At 37.2% G+C, this 22,925-nt stretch overlaps 1 protein-coding gene across 1 annotated transcript in view; it reads right to left on the bottom strand.

Annotated features, from left to right (window-relative positions):
- Positions 1-10,806: 10,806 nt before the first annotated feature.
- Positions 10,807-22,925, bottom strand: part of bco1l (beta-carotene oxygenase 1, like) — a 30,115-nt gene continuing 17,996 nt past the window's right edge. The window contains exons 2-11 of the mRNA XM_056462328.1: positions 20,951-21,079; positions 20,742-20,871; positions 20,498-20,645; positions 20,268-20,415; positions 17,949-18,169; positions 17,587-17,853; positions 13,700-13,805; positions 13,525-13,619; positions 12,941-13,052; positions 10,807-11,409 (exon numbers count right to left, since the gene is read on the bottom strand). Of these exons, the coding sequence (XP_056318303.1) occupies positions 11,252-11,409; positions 12,941-13,052; positions 13,525-13,619; positions 13,700-13,805; positions 17,587-17,853; positions 17,949-18,169; positions 20,268-20,415; positions 20,498-20,645; positions 20,742-20,871; positions 20,951-21,079 (1,514 nt within the window). The 3' untranslated portion in view covers positions 10,807-11,251. The remainder of the gene's footprint in view (positions 11,410-12,940; positions 13,053-13,524; positions 13,620-13,699; positions 13,806-17,586; positions 17,854-17,948; positions 18,170-20,267; positions 20,416-20,497; positions 20,646-20,741; positions 20,872-20,950; positions 21,080-22,925) is intronic.

The raw sequence follows: 22,925 nt of genomic DNA, 5'->3' as shown, positions 1-22,925 counted from the left end.
TGGTAACACCTGTATTATGTGGTTTAATATAAGTCAAAATAGTGTTTAACATCTCTAAATCCAAAATAAATTTGTAGATTTGTAGACTACAATCTTTATTGTACCAAACTCTTTACTCTAAACATGTTTACAGTCAATTTTCCAGGCTAATGTTCCCTATTTGCTCCCAACAGACTGGTAATAACTGTTAAAATGTATAGGGCCCAATTATCACAAGCAGTTACTTAGACTAACAAAGTACCAATATGGGTAAACTTCAATTTAAAGTTGCACTTGTAGATATACTTGTAGAGATATTTTAATCCATTCACATTTTTCCCTGCAATTGGATAGCGTTGGTAATCACAGTGTTGTTCTCCCTGAGGCAACAGACTCCACATGACTCAATATGACTGGAGTCCTTGTCTGCATCCTATTCATCTTAATTAACCTCAAAATTAATTACAGTGCAGAAAGTACACACAAAAACGACCACAAATGTAAATTTCTTAACAGACTCGGACTGCATTTCTTTGATTGTTCAACAAAATAAACAACGCAAGCTCCAATCATTATTTATTTGCTGAAAAATAAAATAGTAATAGAAAATAATAAATATATAAACTTTCAACAAATAAGTAATAGTTTTTATGGTTATAATGGCATATGTACTGCTTTTAATGGAAACTGTCACATCCCTGTGGTCTCAACAGGTAATTTGTTGGCAAATCCAGATGACGTAGTTTAAGAGCAGGCAGAATTCAGTAACACAACAAGCAGTCCAAAACAGATCAAAAGGGCAAAGACAGAGAACATACGTGAACAAGGAAGGCAGAGTCATACACAGAATAGCAGTCATGGAAGTCACTTGGAACAACACTTGGTAAGGCAGGTAAACTGGCAATACTTCGCAAAAAAGCATGGCCTGAACACTCACTCAAATACAGCACAAACAGGAAATAGCAGCAGAGGAAGCGGAGCTGATTCAGTAGTCGGGTGAGGGCTCCCTCTGCTGGCGTGGCGTTACACCGAGGCTCGAACTAGTGACTTTATTGCTGTGGGGTGATTGCACTACCCACTGCGCCACCACGCTACCGGAGTTATTCACATATTCTTATTAAATGCCAACTTATTTACATTATGAGATTTTTTTTATATACGTTGTTTACATTTTAGCTTGGCTCTATAACGTTCTTTCTGGGAGTCAATGCACGCACAAGGGACAATAAGCATCAGCTTTCTTTGAAACAAAATCAGAGTCGGAAAAGTAATGCCGCACCACATGAAATTGAGAAGAAACTTGAAACTGAAAAAGTGTGTAAATGTGAGGATGTAGAAGCACTTTTTGACAGCGAGATGAAATGTTATATTTTTCATTGTTGAAAAAGAAACTGTTTTTAAAGAAATGTGATATATTAAATGTGAAATATTTTTATTTGTGTATATACTGTATAGTCAGTGAAACATTTTTCAGTGTTTATTAAACTCATTTGCTCAATGTTGGTTTTATTTTAAAGTCTTTAAATTTGATATTAAGCCTTGAAGGGCAAATACTTAATTTAATTTATGGGGCAAATAATTCAATGATTCATATAAAGTATGTAATTCATATTATATACATAAAATTAACAGCTGCACTGGACAAAATATTTAACTCAATTTGAACAAGAAAAAAATATTGATCCGAAAACATTAATTAAATGTTATAGAAACCAAAAATTTGACTCTTAAACATCAACGTGTTGTTACAACACAAATTTGTATCTCTTTAATCAAATTAATGAGCAGACTGATTGTATTTGTTGAAAAGTAATGCTTCATTAATGATCTGCTAGACGGAACCTTATAATTCCAAGCTGAAAATGACTTTTCAGAATTAGAAGGCTTTATCTGCATTTACCGTGGATTTTTTACTCCAATTTGCACATGTAACAGAACTTATTTAACATTTAGGCTCTTCGTCATGTTGATGTGTGAAAGAGAACTGTTACACGCATATTGTTTGTTATATGAAATGCAAAAACTTTGAAGCTCAAGATCTCAAAATCATTTAGAACGTAGATAGAACCTTATAATTCCAAGGTGACAAACAGTTACGTCCCAAATGTTAAATTGTCTAGGAGTGAGAGTAAAGCTACGGTCACACTGGGCTGTGTGTGTGCGAAATTCTGTCGTGCGGTGCTGCGAAAAGGGGCGGGATAAAATAAGATGATTAGACATTAAAAAAGCGAGCGATTGCTTCATGTTTTAAATTTCTGTCCAGAGAGGCCCTGTTTTGATCCTCGATTGGTCTCACGCAGTCAAGTGATGCGGTTGCACAGGTCAGAGTTCACCAAGCTTTAACTTTGCACCGCAGCAACCTGTGAAACTTTACACATGACCTTGCGTCTGTGCCCCAGACCTTGCGGTCTGACGCATTTGCTTGCGTATGAATGGAAGTCTTTGGGAGGAAAAGCCCAGTGTGACCGCAGCTTAACAGTGAACATTTTAAAATTGGTTGGGGTGAGGGTGAATCAGTCCCCTGCCTTCACGACAAATTCACCAAATTTAATTTAAGAAAAAGATAGTTTAACAAAAAAATACTCGAGCTAGTTAGGGAGTAAAACTGTAGAAACTGAAAGTAAAATTAACAACAGAAATGTAGGGGAGAGCGGGGCACAAAGTAACACGTTTTGGTTTGGGACAAATAATGAATAAAGTAGTGGGCTTAGACAAACCATTTGTTTTGGGTTTTTTTTACCAAAAACACACTTAAGATCTACTACAAATGAGCACTGGTTGTATGATCGCTAGACTGTTGGTTTCTACGTAGAATTTCCAAAAGTGCCAGGAGTAAAAATGTTTCTATTTACCCCACCAGAGGGTTAGTTGTAACATGCTTAAAAAGACAGATTTCACACACTTGATTTTAATCCAGTTTACTTTAAATAGTAGCTATATTTTCTCAGTACTTAACTCAATAAATTGTATTATTTATTTTATTATTCTACATAACACAGTATGTTTATTTATTTATTGGATAAAAACATTTGGATTTATTCGGATTATTATCCAGTATTATACAATGCATTTATTTGCATAATTAGCAATAAAATATTTTGTCTGTTAAAATATTTTCTATTAAAAAAATAAATAAATAAATAAATATAAAAAGTTTCCAGCATTACACTCAATTCAACAATTTTTTTTTTTTAATCTTTCAAAATTCTCATCTTTTAGCCTAGATGACGGTAATCACAACAATATAAGATTTTACGTACATGCTTTCACAGATTTTTTAAAAATAAAAATATAGACTATAATGAAAAATACTGCTGCAAAAACGGTGTTTCCTGTGCTTTTCATCCAAATTTTATCAAACTTTTTAAAATAATTGGCAGGAAGACGTCTGGCGACACTGTGGTGAAAACCTTGGAAGCATGCCTTGGTTAACCCGGGGCAAATACCTCCGCATTACATTTTACCCCGTGTTACTTTGTGCCCCGTGCTCCCCTACACTAGCTCTCCAACTCCAACAAAAGGGTTTTAGAAATAAAATGGCACCCACCTCCCTATGGCTTCCAAACACATAAGCTTCAAAAGCAGAGTTTAAGCAGTTTCAAAGGCCTTACAACAGATTTTATCTTCAATAATTTACCCACACCAGCAGCAATAATCTTTCGCAACACATGCAAGAGAAAGACCACACTCTGAAAGGAAGCTTCAATTTGGCTTGCAACTGATTAGGTTTTAAGCTTGCAGGGCAACAAGCATCAGGTGCAATTAATTAACCTCCTCTCCTCCACACCTAGCTGAGAAACAGGTAACAGAATGAGAGAGAGGGAGAACAGATAGTAGGTGGCAGTATGCACCTAAAAGCTGGTTCGCAACCCGCAAATACAACCAGAAGAAGAAGAAGAAGAGGAAGAAGAAGAGGGAGAACAGAAACCAAAACACAACACAATACATTTACAATACATTTACAATACAACACAATACACAATACATTTAAAACACCATGTAATGTAACACAACTTTAAAGTGCTTTCCTCAACATTGCAGGATTGCATTCTGATGGAGTTCTACAGTTTACATAGAACCTATATAACCATATACAATATACCATTTACTGGTAGAGTATGCTAATAAGACAACCTTCATGACCTTTAAAATGTACTGATAACCACCATGATAATACAGACGGTAAAATAAGAGCGCATGATGGATCATAAAAATTGGCCTTTTCAAGAACCATGTCAATATACAGACAGCTCGCAGTGTGTGAAGGAAGACTTTGATTCAGAAGCATTAGTAGCACATCGGCTAACCTTTAAGCTTTAATTTCAGAGAATGCATGAAGTCAAGCTGCCCTTTTCTCCGTGGTCTCTCTTTCATTACTGGAGATTCACATTAGAGAAAGGACAAGAAAGTCTTGTTTACAGTTTCTGAATGATGAAATATATCCTTCAATCTGATCATTTAAGCAAATGAAGGGAAAACTTCACATGCAAATTGCTTCTTCCTAGCACACGTACAATGTTTACTGCCTCATTTTTATCATAATTGTATGATCAAATCTTTGGGAAACATCATCGGGCTGTCAAGAAGTTTGTCCTTAAAGGGATAGTTCACCCAAAAATAAAAATCTACACACTATTTATGCACTCTTAAGTGATTCCAAACCTTTATGAGTTTCCTTTTTCTGCTGAAACACAACATAATTTATTTATAAAATTTTTAGAAACCTGTAACCATTGATTTTCATTAGAGGGAAAACAAATACTATAAAAGTCAAGGGTTACAGGTTTCCAGCACTTCAAAGCAACTTATTTTGTGTTAAATAAAAGAAATAAACTCAAACAGGTTTGTGGCTAAGTGATTCATTCATCTGTGTGATCTCCCATGACACTGACATGACATGATAAATATCTGCGAAGAGGTAGCTAACGCATGTTACTATGAGCTATTAGATATGCCCATGTCATTTACACGCACACACTCGATCACTCCATCACAAGTGTACTCTTTTGTCTGCCTGTGACTGATTAAAGTGGGAAATATGAGATCTATCATGTCATAACTGAGTTTAATTTGGTCAAATATTATATTGTAAAATACAAAATTTGTTTTAACTTGTCCATAACTTAGTAAATGACTACAGAATAGTCATTGTTATGGTATTTGCCTCGATGTGGTGCATTTAAAATGATAAAACACAGCAATCCTTTAACCCTTACCTAACTAATATGGGTGGCATGGTGGCCTTACGCACGTCATGCTTTTGCCAAGTACGATGTGATCCTGGTTTAACATCTATGTTGATCCTGGAACATCATTTTTGTTGGAAAATGTAATCCATTTATATTCCTTACCTCTAAACCAGGGCTTCATTTGTGCCGAAACAAGCTGGATCCGGCACAAATGGAACCTCATTTTATCGATCCCCCTCCTCACACTCCTCACCTCTCCCTCCTCTGGTAACATACCGGATCCGTTACCCCGATCCGTTCTGGGACCTCGCAATTTACAAATTAAGCACTGAACCTAAACCCAACCATAACTTTAAATTATAGGGCAATAATAGTTGGATAACAATTATGTAGAAGTGCATAAACCTAACTGTAAGCCTAAACTTAACATAAACTGTCACTTAATTCTGATTGGCTGATTGGAATGTTGTTCCAGGATCAATGTTAATCCAGGAACACGTCCTACTTGGTGAAATCAGGTTGGCCAGCCAGATCTCACGAGGAAATGTAGTTATTTATGTTTTGTCAGTTTAGATGGTAATTTCCATTTTAAAAAGGAGGTGTGGCACCAACGCCCCTAAACCCAACCATCATTGGGGGATAGGCAAATCGTTCTAAATTGTACGGATGACATTGTACGAATTTATACGAATTAACCAGTAAATCAAAAAGTTACGAACTGCCTCACAGCAAAAAGGTCACTGGTTTGAGTCACAGCCGGCCCAGTTGACATTTGTTTGTGGAGTTTGCATTTTCTCCCAGTGTTGGCGTGGGTTTCCTCTGGGTGCTCCGGTTTGCCCCACAGTCCAAAGATGCGCTATAGGTGAATTGAATAAACTAAATTGTCTGTGTGTGTGTGTGTGTGTGTGTGTGTGTGTGTGTGTGTGTGTGTGTGTGTGTGTGTGTGTGTGTGTGTGTGAATAAGTGTATGGCTGTTTCCAGGTAAAAATACATGCTGGAATAGTTGGTGGTTCATTCTGCTGTGGCAACCTCTGAAATAGAGGCTGAATGAAAATGAATCAATAAAATCAATATGTCAAATTAATTATTTAATAAGTTATAAATAAATAAGATAAAAACATGTTTACAAGTGTGTGGTTTTGTTCAGTGCATGTTCGATGCTCCGCCATTAGTTGGCGTCAAGAGTCATTATAAAGTCGGTAGCAAAGACTCTTATATTGAAAAGTACTGCTGCTTTTTTTAACAATATGCAGATTCAAATTCAATACACTCACCAACATTGTCCGTGTTCATTTTATTTTTACTGTGAGCTTTATCTGAGTAAGTCATGATGCAGATGAAGGTAATTTCTATCTCTCTCTCTCTCTCTCTCTTTCTCTAATGTACAAAATACATGTACATACAGTAAGCTATTGCCTTGAATAATTCACCTCAGAATCCCTGTTGCTTGTTCTAACGTGACCTTTTTGAACATGTAACAGACGCTTTAGCTCAGCTGTTAAACTGCAACTTTGAATCTGTCAGAATAAAGTAGTTCCTTAAACACAAGTTTGTAAGACAATTGGTTGTTCCTCATCTACTTACATGCACTTTTGTCATAAAAACTGTTGTATAAATGCAATATCTCACTTGTAGCCTTGTGGTATCCATTTATATAAGCACGGCAGTGATTAACTGTGGCCTCTATGGCAGACATACTGATATACAGACAAACTGCATTGCTGGCTCCTTTTATTTTTCCAAGGTTATCAGTTTATTGCCATAACCTGTTTGCTGATTATAAAATCACCTTAAAATGACTAATTTAAATTATTTCTCACCTTAAACTATGGCACAACACAACCCTTATCAGTGATTCAAACTAATAAACATCCAAGTATTTTGACAAACCATATGTGTTAATGTTTGATAGCTGGAATTGGATCATTTGGCTCACTGAAGAAACACTTGCTACCCCTTTTAACCAGTTTAGACTTGGATTTATTAGATAATAAATCTTATTTCCGATTTAAAAAAAAGATTCCCATTCAAGGATGAACCTAAACCATATGTAACAAACAGTAAACCGCTTATACCTATGTCTATTGTCTCTTACACCTACTTATTTACTGCGGTGGTTTGGTCTTATCCTATGTGAGATAAGAAATCAACTAATTTAATTATAGTTATCAAAACTGCACATTGCTCTTTCTGCACTTTACTCACAACATTAGTTCAAAGTCGCTGTTTATCAGCATCTGAAGTAACTGATGGCTGTTTGAGATGTCACGACATGCTGTAAAGTTATGGTGATATAATGTACATTAACGTGAGGATAAATGGAATAAGGATAAATGCAAATCAGCTGAATTAAACATTAAACTGAGGCTTGACTCATAAAAGTCAGTCAGTTGTAAGCTTTGGTCACTTGATGTCAGTGTTTTCCTAAAAAAATAGCCTTGCTTAATGTTTATTTACAGAAAAAAATTTTAGATTTAATTACATTCAGTTTTCATTTCAATTATTTTGTATTTTAGTCATTTGAGTGTTTTGTTCTTATATAGAACAAATTGTTCTTATATATATATATATATATATATATATATATATATATATATATATATATATATATATATATATATATATATATATATATATATATATATACACACAATATACATATATACATATATATAACATATATATATATATATATATATATATATATATATATATATATATATATATATATATATATATAAATATATAAACATACATATATATAAACATATATATATATATATATATATATATATATATATATATATATATATATATATATATACATATATATATATATATATATATATATATATATATATATAAAAACATATACACACACACACACCAACCACTTTATTAGGTACACCTGTCCAACTGCTCGTTAACAAATTTTTAACAAATTTAGTTAACAAATTTTTAATCGGCCAATCACATGGCAGCATCTCAATGCACCGTGGTCAAGAGGATCTGCTGCAGTTCAAACCAAGCATCAGAATGGGGAACAAAGATGATTTAAGTGACTTTGAACGTGGCATGGTTGTTGGTGAGTATTTCAGAAACTGCTGATCTACTGGGATTTTCACGCACAACCATCTCTAGGGTTTACAGAGAATGGTCCGAAAAAGGGAAAATATTCAGTGAGTGGCAGTTCTGTGGGCGCAAATGCCTTGTTGATGCAGGAGGTCAAAGGAGAATCAGAATCAGAAAGAGCTTTATTGCCAGGTATGTTCACACATACGAGGTATTTGTTTTCGTGACAAAGCTTCTACAGTGCAACAGCATTACAGAGACAGGACAAAAAACAGATAATAAATATATATTTTTAAAAATAGTAGTGAGTGCAAATTTACAGATTGACAAGTGTATGTACATGTTTATTACTATATACAACATTATATGTGCAGCTGTTATGTGCAAATTGGCATGTAAAGTGTGTTGTTAAATAAGTGTATATGTGTATAAAAGTGTATAGCAGTAGTGATGTTGGTTTCGCAATTATTATCATCAAGTGTTCATGAGATGGATTGCCTGAGGGAAGAAACTGTTTCTGTGTCGAGCTGTTCTGGTGCGCAGTGCTCTGTAGCGTCGACCAGAAGGTAAAAGTTCAAAAAGGCAGTGTGCAGGGTGTGAGGGGTCCAGAGTGATTTTGGCAGCCCTTCTGCTCGCTCTGGATAAGTACAGTTCTTGGGGAGTAGGAAGGGTTGTACCAGTGATTCGCTCAGCAGTCCGAACTATTCGACGTAGTCTTTGGAGGTCATATTTAGTAGCTGAGCTAAACCAGACAGTTATTGATGTGCAGATGACTGATTCAATGATGGAGGTGTAGAACTGTTTCAGCAGCTCCTTTGGGAGGTTGAACTTCCTCAGCTGACGAAGAAAGTACAGCCTCTGTTGAGCTTTTTTGACAATGGAGTCAATGTGAGTGTCCCACTTCAGGTCCTGAGAGATGGTGGTGCCCAGGAACCTGAATGACTTCACTGCTGCCACAGTGCTGTTCATGATGGTGAGTGGGGGGAGAGCAGGGGGGTTTCTCCTGAAGTCCACTATCATCTCCACTGTTTTGAGCGTGTTGAGCTCCAGGTTGTTGTGACTGCACCAGACAGCCAACTCCTTAACCTCCTGTCTGTAAGCAGACTCGTCACCGTCCTGAATGAGGCCGATAAGTGTGGTGTCGTCTGCAAACTTCAAGAGCTTCACAGAGGAGTCTTTTGAAGTGCAGTCATTCGTGTACAGGGAGAAGAGCAGTGGGGAGAGGACATACCCCTGGGGGGCGCCAGTGCTGATTGTGCGGATACTAGATGAGAATTTTCCCAGCTTAACCAGCTGCTGCCTGTACGTTAGGAAGCTGTTGATCCATTGACAGACAGAGGTGGGCACAGAGAGCTGAGTTAATTTGGGCAGGAAAGGTTTTGGGATGATAGTGTTAAACGCCGAGCTGAAGTCAACAAACAAGATCCTCACATAGGTCCCTGGTCTGTCTAGGTGTTGCAGAGCATAATGCAGAATTAATATGCATTGGCATATTAATATGCATTGGCATATATGAATGGCCAAATTGGAGCTGATAGAAAGGCAACTTTAACTCAAATAACCACTCCTTACAACTGAGGTTTGCAGAAGAGCATCTCTGAACACCCAACACATCCAACCTTGAGGCAGATGGGCTACAGCAGCAGAAGACCACACTGGGTGCCACTCCTGTCAGCTAAGAACAGGAAACTGAGGCTACAATATACACAGACTCACCAAAACTGGACAATAGAAGATTTGAAAAACGTTGCCTGGTCTGATGAGTCTTGATTTCTGCTGCGACATTTGCATGGTAGTCAACAATATGAAAACACAGATCCATCCTTGTATCAACAGTTCAGGCTAGTGGTGGTATAATGGTGTGGGGGATATTTTCTTGGCACACTTTGGGCCCATTAGTACCAATTGACCATTGTGTCAGCTCCACAGCCTACCTGAGTATTGTTGCTGACCATTTCCATTCCTTTATGACCACAGTGTACCCATCTTCTGATGGCTACTTCCAGCAGGATAACGCTCCATGTCATAAAGCATGAATCATCTTAGACTGGTTTCTTGAACATGAAAATTAGTTCACTGTACTCAAATGACCTCCAGAGTCACCAGAACTCAACCCAATAGAGCACCTTTGGGATGTGGTGGAATGGGAGATTCACATCATGGATGTGCAGCCGACAAATCTGCAGCAACCGTGTGATGCTATCATGTCAATATGGTGCAAAATCTCTGAGGAATATTTCAAGTACCTTGTTGAATCTATGCCATGAAGGATTAAGGCAGTTCTGAAGGCAAAAGCGGGTCCAACTCAGTACTAGTAAGGTGTACCTAATAAAGTGGCAGGTGACTACATCAATTTATGTCACAGATTGAATAGCTAATAATTTCATCATTTAACACTTTCAAAATGTAATAAAATATTTCAGTGACGTCTTTGTAATTTAAAATGTCCAAAAAATAGTAATGATATCAATATAATGCACACATTTGTATCTAGTTAAATAATAAATAAAAGAGACTATAATACTTTGTGAGAAACAGTAACAAAAGATGCAATGAACCACAGTAGTACTAAAGAAATTATTCCATTTAATGGCAATCACATGAATTACAGTAACATAATGATTCACAGTTTTAAATTCAACAAACAGTAGTAGTTTGCATTGTATGCAATAGCCTGTTTTACAGGATGTCTATAAAATCATTGTAATTACAACAGTTCATTCAGCAGAAAGTTCTATTCATATTAAGTCACAAATAAAAAAAACATCAATTTGCTACAGTTTTCACAGTATACACTTATAATTGTGTATATATAACTTTTTATTTATACAATCACTTAAAATCCACTCAGTTTTACAGCATATCTATAATACAAATCACAATAATGAAATAAATAAGATTCTGAAAACTGTGCTGATTTCCCTTTGTTTATATCTTACACATATCTTTACAAAAATAAATTAATCCCACTCAGAATGGGTTGTTAGATCTGTATTCAGTGCATGTCCTTTTTAAGTAGACTTATCATGGATGAAAAGGCCATGCAAGTCCATATGAATACTGGCATCAATAGTAGCGCGAGCAATCTCTTCAAAGGACTTTGCATCCAGGACCACCAGGAAAGGTGGCCTTTGAGGATTGAATGAAACCACAGAAGAGAGGATGACACCTGAAAAATGGAGACAAGTCATGCAAGAATGCGTAATTACAAGAGTTTGTTAAACCTTATGTACTGTTGGGGATGTTTTCATCCAAGCTGGGGTGATTTTGAGTCCTAATTTTTACATTTTACTAACTTAAAAGGGACCTATTATGCAAAAATCACATTTTTAAGAAAATCACAAAAGTCACATAATTTTTTATAATCACACTTGTACATTCCCCCTTTGTACGTGTCATCAGAGGGGGAAAGCCCCACCCATTAGTAACGATCTCTCCCTCATTACCATAGGAGATTTGTCTTGTTTTTGAATTTGCCACTATGCTGACACATAGGCATCTGTAGCTCCGCCCTCTTTTGAAAAGAGCACAATCCATTTGAATTTAAAGTGACAGTCACAAAAATGGCACTGTTATAAACCGCACAGTTTTGCGTGTATGTTCTTTCTGTCTCTATCCGTCTTTCTCTCTCTCTCTCTCTCTCTCTCTCTCTCTCTCTCTCTCTCTCTCTACTGGCCCTATCATTTTTACAGGTCCCACTTACTTTGAAGCACTATTGGCTGACAGGACTGCCAATCTAAATCAACCATGTGACGACGACTTCTCTCTCTGCCAATCATGTTTGTTGCAGAGCTCTTTAAATAGGAAGCGGCAACGGGAAGAGATCAGCTGCTGCTGCTGCTATTAATGTTTTGGCTTGTTGTCTGTTTGGTGGTGTCCGTTTGTTTTGTAGCTGTTACTGATGTTGACTTTGATTGAGATTTGTTTGAGAGTTCTGATGTGTGTTTTTACATCTCTAGCCCGTTAATGCTCCATTCAAAATCCTTCTGTGACTTTTGACAAGGGAGATCTGGAACAATGTAGTAAGTCACGTGACATACATACTTTGCACGCAGAATTATTGATGTATAGACACACTAGTTAGCGAAGTGCGCTAATTAAGTATTTCCATTTTTTCAGATTAGTGTAAGTTCAGGGGGCTTTTGGCGCTGAAGACTTTTCTTTTCATATTGTTTTCTTATTTAGTGGTTTGGGGAGGAGTTTAAGGGAATATTTTTGTTATATTTATTTCTTCGATTTTTACTAGCGCAACTTCAGTTCCCTCTCCCGGGTTTATCTTGGTTCTTTTCAACTTCAACTTATTGTTTATAAATATTGTAAATACAGTGGGAGCAATAAATCTTTTGCGGTGCTAATTTGTAGTTGTGTCTTCTCTTGCCATTTTAATCTCCAGTTTATACTTTGGTCATCTTTATGTTACTCCTTTTAATTCCCTAGACATATTTTCATCAAGGATCGTAACAGGCACAATTAGGATCAAAACCTAAAAAGGGGCAGTTTCAAAGAGTTTTTAAACATTATTTGTGAGGTATTTTGAGCTGAACATTTACGTAAACACTATAGGGACATCAGAGACTTATTTTACATCTTGCGCACAATGGGTCGCCTTTAATGCACTACAGAATGTTACGTTTGCAAATACATGCACAAACATGACCAATATTTTATACAGATGCACAATAGTTCGATAAAATACTTACCATCATCTTCATCAACGGCATCTGGAGAGGCTATAAACACTGGCTCAGATGGGTAACATTCCTCCTCTGTCCAAATCTTATGTGTCCTGGTAACTACATCCACTTTTGCGACCTATACAACAAGATAATATTGCTAAATATGTTTTAAAAGTTAACATGCTCTTGTAGCTCAAATGGCATCAAAACAATGTTATTCATTCATTTTCCTTCAGCTTAGTCCCTTATTTAGCAGGGGTCGCCACAGGAGAATGAACCGCCAACTTATCCAGCATACGTTTTACACAACGGATGCCCTTCCAGCTGCAACCCAGTACTGGGAAACACCCACACAAGGTCACTATGGTCAATTTAGTTCATCCAATTCTCCAATAGTGCATGTCTTTGGACTGTGAGGGAAATCGGAGAAAACACCAACGTGAACACAGGGAGAACATGCAAACCACACAGAAATGCCACCTGGCTCAGCCTGGACTCGAACCAGCGACCTTCTTGCTCTGAAGCGACAGTGCTAACCACTGAGCCACCGTGCCGCCCAAAACAGTGTTATAATAAACGTAAATGTCCAGAAATCTAGAGATGTTCACCTTGTTTGGATATGGTGACCACTCCACCCTGGTGCCATAGAAGTACCTGTTCTTCTTACTGTTAAATTTGTAGTTGATAGCTGGCAACTCTAAACCTGTACACATGCGGACAACAAATGTCAAATAAAGAGTGAAAATTATTGAAGAGTGATTAGGTTTAGAATAGAGAAATCACCCTTAAAAATGATGTCAGGGGTGCAGTAGACCGAGCCGTCCTCTTTCAGGACTGCGGTGGCTGTTGTGTCCTGCAACTTGACTAGGTTGATGTCTTGTGGAGTTTCCTGATAAAGAAAGAGTTGTTATTCTAAGATGATAAAATATGAATGTATCTGGAATATGATATTTTATTAACATTTTAGTATGGAGAACACATTCGATATTAAAGGGTTGATTTAACCCTTTCATGTGTACGATCACACCTGTGTGATTAGAACGTTCAGAGCGCAAGTCATCAACTGTTCTAATTTTCATCTGATGATTTGCACTGAGGCATAGAAAGAGGTGTGTAATGCTTGTCATAAATCACGATTTATCTATGTTTTCAAACAAATGACATTTATTTTAGCGTTCATGCATTAAAATACACATAATTACTAGCAAAATATATTATTTAAGGTATATAAGATACATGTGGATGTCTATGGAGATGGAAATAATAATAATTTTTTTTATATAAATGTATGATGTGCTTTATCATACTACACAGGGGCGGATTGGCCATCTGGCAATTCTGGCAAATGCCAAAAGGGCCGGACCATTTTTTTAATTGTGGGCCGGTCAGTTTTAAAAAACTGTATATGTATTGATTTTACACGCAAGCAGCTTTTATCTCTTGCAAGATGTGAATATTTTGATGATGATGACAACAATAAAAATAATAATTAATGTTAAGAATTGGCCCAATCGGCAACGGCCGGCTGGTTTCGAGATGGGCCGAACCAATCTAACGCAATCAGAGGTTACATGGACGTAATCAAAATCTGGCAAGAATGTCAAACAAACAGTAAGTGCAAAACAAGCTTATTGTCAGAGATGGACCGTAAAAAAGGAAGGGCGGTGTCGAAAAGCTCAGAAAAAGCAAAAAAAAATTGCTCTAAAATCAGACGCTGTCAAATGCAGAAAATTAACTGAAATATTCTCGACAAGGGCCAATGCGGTGCGGTGGTGCAGTGGGTAGTGCTGTAGTCTCACACCAAGAAGGTCGTTGGTTTGAGCCTCGGCTGGGTCAGTTGGCATTTCTGCATGGAGTTTGCATGTTCTTCTCATGTTTGCGTGGGTTTTCTCCAGGTGCTCCGGTTTTCTCCACATGTTTTAAGACATGCGCTATAGGTGAATTGGGTAGGCTAAATTATTCATAGTATATGTGTGTGAATGTGTTTGTATGGGTGTTTCCCAGTGATGAGTTGCAGCTGGGAGGCATACGCTGTGTAAAACAAGTGCTGGATAAGTTGGCGGTTCATTTCGCTGTGGGGACTAATAAACTATTATGGGGACTAATCCAGATTAATAAAGGGCCAAAGCTGAAAAGAAAATGAATGAATGTAATGAATGTTTGTATAAATTTGTTATAAATGGGTTGTTTTTGTTCAGGTCACATTCATTAATACACATACATCAGTACACCAATATAAGTAAGGGGCTGTGTCGATGTGGTAATGTGGGCTGGTGTGGCTCCAATGCCATGGCTGATTTTTTTGTCCAAGTCCACCTCTGATGCTACAGTACATGTGAAAAAAATCACTTTTAATAACATGTTTTTACTCCCAATTCACTTCATAAAGTCAGTCCAGTGTTTGAAATAAGTGAGATGATTCTGTTGTCAGTTACTAGTCATGTTGAATAAGTGAAAGCAGTTAAAACTTCTGTTTATAATGCAATGCTATGGCCATTTCATGGGTTTATTCGCGTTTGGATTTTCTGCATGAGAGCGCCCTCTAGCCTTCGGAGGAGACTTACTATTGAAAACACAACTGTGCTTCTCTGACTAGATGAGCATGACAATTATAAGTATGATCAACCTTGTTGGATTAATTGCTCAGCTATATCATGAACACAAATATGACAGTTAGCGGAAGTGACAGAAAAGCTTTTATACGTTTTTAAATATGGATATTTTTATTGCAAAAAGTGCATCGATTTGCTACAGAAGACCTTCGTTCATACTGTGTGAGGCTCTATTGACCTTCTTTTGGAATTAAGAACTTTAACGCCTACTGTCTGTCATTCTAAAGCTCCGAATGGATTCATATACACCTATGATGCTAGAAGGCCTTAGAAGTACTAATAAACAGCCAATATCCAAGCTAAAAATTAGCAACTTGGTAAAATTGAGAATTTGTCTCTACATTCAATTTTACTATGTCACTACGGTCCATGATGGTCTAAATCAGGAGTGTCAAACTGTGCCCTACACAGTTTAGTTCCAACCCTTCTTCAACACACTTGCCTGTATGTTTCAAATAAGCTTGAAGGACTCAATTAGTTTGATCAAGTGTGTTTAATTAGAGTTGGAACTAAACTATGCGGAGTTTGACACCCCTGGTCATTCATTCATATATTCTTTCAATCATTTTCATTCGCTTTTTCGGGTCGCAGGGGCAACAGTCTAAGGCCCCGCTTACACTAATACGTTTTAGTTTTAAAATGCATAAGTTTTGCTACAGTTATACACTCCGTCCACACTACGGCGGAGTTATCGACTGCCGAAAACCAAGTCGCATCCTCTCCTTGTAAGTTCAGACTTTGCAAGTTTGATATGGAAAACAAACTCCAGAGGACACGTCGGGTAAATCTTCATAGTGAAGCGTGTACTTTATAACCTCATTCACATCACCCTGGCTATATTGTTTCACTATCTTAACAATAAAATGAAAGCATGATATAAGGAACTGCCTATATTCATTTTGATATTAGCAACTTAACAGACAGCAGAAATGTTGAAGCGTCGTGTAGCAGCATATTTATATGAGCGTCATCTTCACTATATCCATATTTAATACGGAGCCTATAACATTACTGCCTTATTTCATTCTCATTGAAAATACGAAACATACCCTCTCTTTTGCTGAATATCAGTTTTAATAATCAATTATGGCCATTTTAAAAGTATAACGTACAATACGTTTATACATTATAGGAAATAAAGGAAAGCAATCAGTCAATATACAGAATGTACGTGGTTATTTTAATTATTAACTTATCTTTGCACTCAGTCAGAACATGTTACCTGAGAACAAGTAATAGATTCAAAAGACCAAAGTCAGGGAATATGTCATTATATAGAGACTAGATGAATTAAATATCACGTTTAACAAATATAGTGAAATTAGATCCAGCGGTAGATACTTGAGGAACAGTCTGACGTGCACAGCTCTTATATGGGTTGATGTGCTCAAAGCACGCTGCAGTGCATGCCAAAGTGTGTGTGTGTGTGGTCACATGATGTGCGTTTTCAGCGGTTTAATGTAGACGGAGAGTCCAACCCTGCCACCCTCCCACCCTGCGAAAGAAACTAATTTCGGTTGCTTGTCTTTCGAACCTTCGTCCCTTGCATCTGAACTCTTCCATGAACCGCCACCTTATCGTGGTGGAGGGGTTTAAGTGCCTGAGTGATCCTAAGAGCTATGTTGTCGGGAGCTAATGCTCCTAGTAGGGTCTCCCGAGGCAAAAAGGTCTTAGGTGACAGGTCAGTCTAAGTGGGGTTTAAAAATCCCTTTTGAGCGCAATAAAAGTGAGAACTGTGACGTCGCTCAGTATGGCGCAGCTGGGGCTCCACCCTTGAGCCAGGCCTGGGGTTGGGGCTTGTATGCGAGCGCCTGGTGGACGGGTTTTATCCCACGGAACCAGGGCGGGCTCAGCCTGAAGGAGCAACGTGGGACCACCACTTGCAGGGGGAGCCATAAGGGAACGGTGCATTGGGGAACAGGTAGTGGTCGAAGGTTAGGAGCAAGACAACCCGATCGTTGGGCACAGAAACTGGCTCACCCCTGATCTAAATATTTAAAACTTTTTAGACAAGACTAAAATTTTTTCTGTATTTATTTTTATTTATTTATACTTTACCTTATCTATGTTGATGGGAAGGACAAACCGCTGACACACTGGTTGAGCGAAGTCCTTGTTGGTCTCTATAAACCTTTTGACGTCTTGCTTCATGTTTTGTAAGTAGAACATATCATACAGCTTGCTGTCCTTGTATGTAATCAGATCAAATACGACGTGGCCATCGTCTTCATAAGCATTGATGTGGTGGAAGGTCACAAACGGGTCCGCGTAGTACTTCACGTTCACAGCCTTCCCGGTCTTCTTATTGACCAGATGGAACACATTCTATATGGTGATCAAAAAGAACAGTTGTTATAATAGTTTGGATAGCATTTAGATGAAGTGCTATTTTAGAAACCACAAGACCAAGTTTTGCTCACAATGTCATCTTGGTCGAATTTCAGGCAGCTTCCCCAGTTGATATCTCTGAAGTAAGCTGTGGCCAGTTTTACGATGTCCAGTTTGAAGGCTTGCTCCACGAAGATGATGTAGTTCTCCGTCATGCCAAAACTGTGGAAGTAGCTTGGGTACAAGGAGGAGCGGAAAGGAATGGAGCAAACTTGTTCCACCTCGCTGAGGGCTGGCTTCTTCTTTTCTTTATCTACAATACATTAGTGGTCATACTTGGTCAATAACATATTTTTATAAATGAAGATAGATAAGGACAAGGACAACGGCGCAAGCCTAAGCTGAACTACCGTGATCTCCGATCCCTCAGGCGGCACTGCATCAAGAATCATCATTCATGGCTAAGCAATATCACCACATGGGCTTAGGACTACTTTGGCAAACCTTTGTCAAGTACCACAATACGTAGCCAGTTAAAACTGTACTGTGCCAAAAGAAAGCCCTATGTTAACAGTGTCCAGAAGAGCTGGTGGAAACATGTACTGTGGTCAGATGAATCAGTATTTTAGATATTTTTCGGGAGAAATGGACACCGTGTGCTCTAGACCAAAGAAGAAAAGGATCATCCAGACTGTTACCAGCAACAAGTCCAAAAGCCAGGTCTGTCATGATATGGGATCGGTTAGTGTCCTAACTTGCACTTCTCTGATGGCACCATTAATGCTGAAAAGTACATATAGATTGTGGAGCACAATATACTGCCTTATTTTCCAGGAACACACATGTATATTTCAACAAGACAATGCAAAACCACATTTTGCACACATTAAAATCATATTTTACTCAGCCCAGTAAAATACGGGGTGCCTCAAGGATCAGTTTTAGGCCCTTTGCTGTTTACAATATATATGCTACCCCTGGGAGACATTATTAGAAGACATGGGATCAGCTTTCACTGCTATGCAGATGATACTCAATTATATATTTCAACTAAACCTTATGAGACGTCTAAACTGTCCAAGCTAACTGAGTGTATTAAAGATGTTAAAGACTGGATGACCAACAATTATCTTCTCTTAAACTCAGACAAAACAGAATTATTACTTATTGGGCCTAAATCCTGTACACAGCTGATCTCACAACTCGACCTGAAATTAGAGGGATACAAAGTTAGCGTTAGCTCTACTATAAAAGATCTGGGTGTCATATTAGACAGTAATTTTACTTTTAAAAATCATATATCCCATGTCACAAAAACTGCTTTCTTTCATCTGAGAAATATTACGAAGTTATGAAGTTACGAAGTATTCTATCCATCTCAGATGCAGAAAAGCTTGTCCATGCTTTTATGACTTCTAGGCTGGACTACTGTAATGCTCTGTTTGCTGGTGGCCCAGCATCCTCTATTAACAAACTTCAATTAGTACAAAATGCAGCTGCCAGAGTTCTTACCAGGTCTAGAAAATTTGATCACATCACCCCAATTTTATCCTCCTTACACTGGCTGCCTGTTAAGTTTCGTATTGAATTTAAAATATTGCTTCTTACCTACAAAGCTTTAAATAATCTAGCTCCTGTTTATCTAACCAATCTTCTGTCTCGCTACAATCCAACTCGCTCTTTAAGATCTCAAATCTTAGGGCTTCTGGTAGTACCTAGAATAGCAAAGTCGAGTAAAGGAGGTCGAGCCTTCTCATTTATAGCTCCTAAACTCTGGAATAGCCTTCCTGATAACGTCCGAGGCTCAGACACACTCTCCCACACACACCCTTCATCACTTGGTGTCTTCAGTCCCTAAAGGTCTTGTGAAAAGGAATGGCAACATTACAAAGTGGTAAATGCTTTACTATTCCAACGTTTTAGAAATGTGTTGCAAGATAAAACTAAAAATCATACATAATGTTTGTTGTACTGTCTGCAATGATATACAAGTCAAAGTAAATTTAGAAAACCCTACTTTCTTTTTTTATTAGCGTTTTCCATACTGTCTCAACTTTTTCTGATTATGGGTTGTATGACTTTTAGCACAAAAAACTCCTAATTTGCTGCTTTTAAATAGTTAAAACAGCACTTGGGTTTAGGGATTGGGATATAGAATAAGATCATGCAGAATATGTCCTTCAGAAGTACTAATTAACAGCCAATATCTTAGTAATAGGATGGTTGAGACTTGGTACCTAAACTAAAGTATTACTAAAATAGCATGCCTTTAAAATTGTGCAAACCAGTGGGAAAGTTAGGAAGGAAGACATTTGCGCTTGGCTTTGTAAAAGGCATCAGTGCCTATATAGTGCTATTACTCAATTAAGAGTTGAACATGGTCTACAGAATTATTTACTTGTCTTTGTTACCTGAGGTATTGGCAGGCACCTTGAAAATAACATATTTGGGTCTGCCGAGGTTCATGATAGCGGTACCCATGTTGTATGTGTTCCCTTCCTCGTCATAGTGAGGGTGAGCGGTTGCCAAGTTGATGGCAATGTGGTTTCTGTAGTTAGTCTGAAATGATAATAAATGAAAGAATGACAACATATTCTGAGATGTAGTTTCAAAATAAATGAATGAACAGGTCTTGACTCACTCGTCCTAACGTATCAAGTGTCAGTGGGTCAATTTGGTTGATGTAGTTGACTTCCGATGATGCATAATAATCTTCACCGTACTTTATGATGTTAATGAGATTGTTATCTGTAAAATCTGGAATGGCGTTCATCATGTAACTGAAGGCTCTGCAAAGCAATACGAAGCGATTAACCAGGTCATTTAGATTTGATTGATAATACATAAATAATAAGGGATGGAAAGAATGATCCTTTTTTATTTACCTGGAGAATATATTCTTGCAGGGATCAGGGTACACCATTGTTCCAAATTCAGACACAACGATCCTGTCAGCAGCGATGTTCTTTTTGTATGTTTCACTCTTCAAGTATTTACTTCGGTAAAAAACCTCCCCTGAAAAAGATGAGTTTGTTGATTAAGATGCATCCACTTGCATGTTTAGCATGCTTTTAATACATTTTTAACGACTTACCATCTTTAAACGTGAAACTGTGAATGAGCGCCATTCCATCAAACCAGTGCTTGTATGAAGTGTTCCCAACTGAGAACAGACCAGGACCATTGCGCAGAAGTGTCCCCTGAAGCCATAGTGGGATTGAGCCTAAAACAAAACATTCAGTGTGTGAACTCTATTTAGGCCCCTGGATTTATCACATAACACATCTTTAAACATATCTGTGAGATGTATGTCAATTCTGAGAGGCAATAAGATGCAAAATGACAACATTTGGGAGGATGATTTAATAATGGACTAGATGAGTTTCCCGATAACAATGTATCTCCTAAAGAGAGAGTTTATTCACAAATCACCTTTTACTCATCTTTTACTCATCTTGCACTTGTTTCAAACCTGTTTGAGTTTCGTTCTTCTACTGAACACTAAATAAGATATTTTGTTGTAGGAAATGGGAAGCCATTGAGTTCCACAATATGGTTTTTTTTTTATAACCATGAAAGTCAAAGGCTACTGCTTACCAGTGTTCTTAGATTATAACTTCTTTTTGGTTCAACAAAAAAAGGAATTCATAAAGGTCTTGAACCATTTGAGGGTGAGCAAATGTTGAGTATATTTGAATTTTCGGTTGAACTACCCCTTTACACACACAATCACACAGACATACAGTACACGTACACAAAGTGTGAGTTCCTATATCGTACAGTATATTAGGGCTGCATGATATTGGAATAATCTAACATTGCAATGTTTTATTCAGCGATATAGATATTGCGACAGGAATACAACTTCACTTGATTTGTTGAATAAGAATTTAGAAAGAATATATCATTCTAGATTGATTGGGATGATTCTGCAGGGGAGGGCGAATGCATAAAATATAATAAACAATCTACAAGAATAGATGAATTCTGCATTTAATGAAAAAGATACAAATTAAATAAAAAGTCTTTTATTGTTTTCCAAGGAGTCGCACTGTATTCAGGTTTACAGTAATTGAATAATCAAATGTAAAATAATACCATATAGTCTTCGTTTTATAAACAATTTAATAAAATTGATCGTTATTACTAACAAGTTACAAACGGTACAATTTTTTAGGCTTGAATGCTTTTAAAACCCTCACATTCTCACAGGCCTCAAAAAACATTTGTGAGTCAGTCAGGCTCAATCCCAACTTTGTAAGTCAACATTGCGTATACTCATGATTTGACTATTGCGAATGATGTATGCAGTCCTATCGTGTGTGTATATATATATATATATATATATATATATATATAAACTGCTGATGGCTTGGACTGTCTTTTTAAGCATTTACTTATTTATTCAGTTGATTTATAAATTATTAATAAGTAAAAGAAAATGTTTTTGCTTTGTTTAGTTCAACCTATTTGGAGTGTGTGTTTATGTGGCTATATTTTTATGTATTTTCCCAGCAGACACATATATATAGACACATACAGTAATATTAGGCTAGATTTAGGTTGACAGCATCTAAGCACTGTTATTTTGACATCCAATAATAATGTTAAATGACATATTTTTCTTTATTTTAGGTTGTGTGGGAAAGTGACCAAAATCCAACGTCGAACCAACATCTTAAACCAATGTCGTATTGATGTCAAATACTGGCATTTATTCATCAGTATGGCAACCAAAATCCAACGTCTGATAGACGTAATAATTTTAACGTCTACAAAACGTCACGCTGTAACATCATTAGACGTTGATATTTTGTTATTTTTACGTTGCGTTGGAAAGTAGCCAACATGCAAAGTCTGTCCAACGCTGGACAGTGACGTCAACCCTGACGATTTTCATTTCTAAACAAAATACAACAATGTTAATCTGACGTCATGTTGACATCCTGTGCCTGCTTGGTTACATACTTTAGCCCTATGTATGGGATGCTATTGAATGACTGAATTTCTTTCGGGACCAATAAAGTATCTAACTAGCTAATTTAACTAACCAAAAGAAACTAACAAAA

Source organism: Danio aesculapii, chromosome 7 (genome assembly GCF_903798145.1).
Source record: "Danio aesculapii chromosome 7, fDanAes4.1, whole genome shotgun sequence".
NCBI lineage: Eukaryota > Metazoa > Chordata > Actinopteri > Cypriniformes > Danionidae > Danio > Danio aesculapii.
The sequence above is the reverse complement of the archived record's forward strand: the minus strand, read 5'-3'. Positions and strand labels throughout refer to the sequence as shown.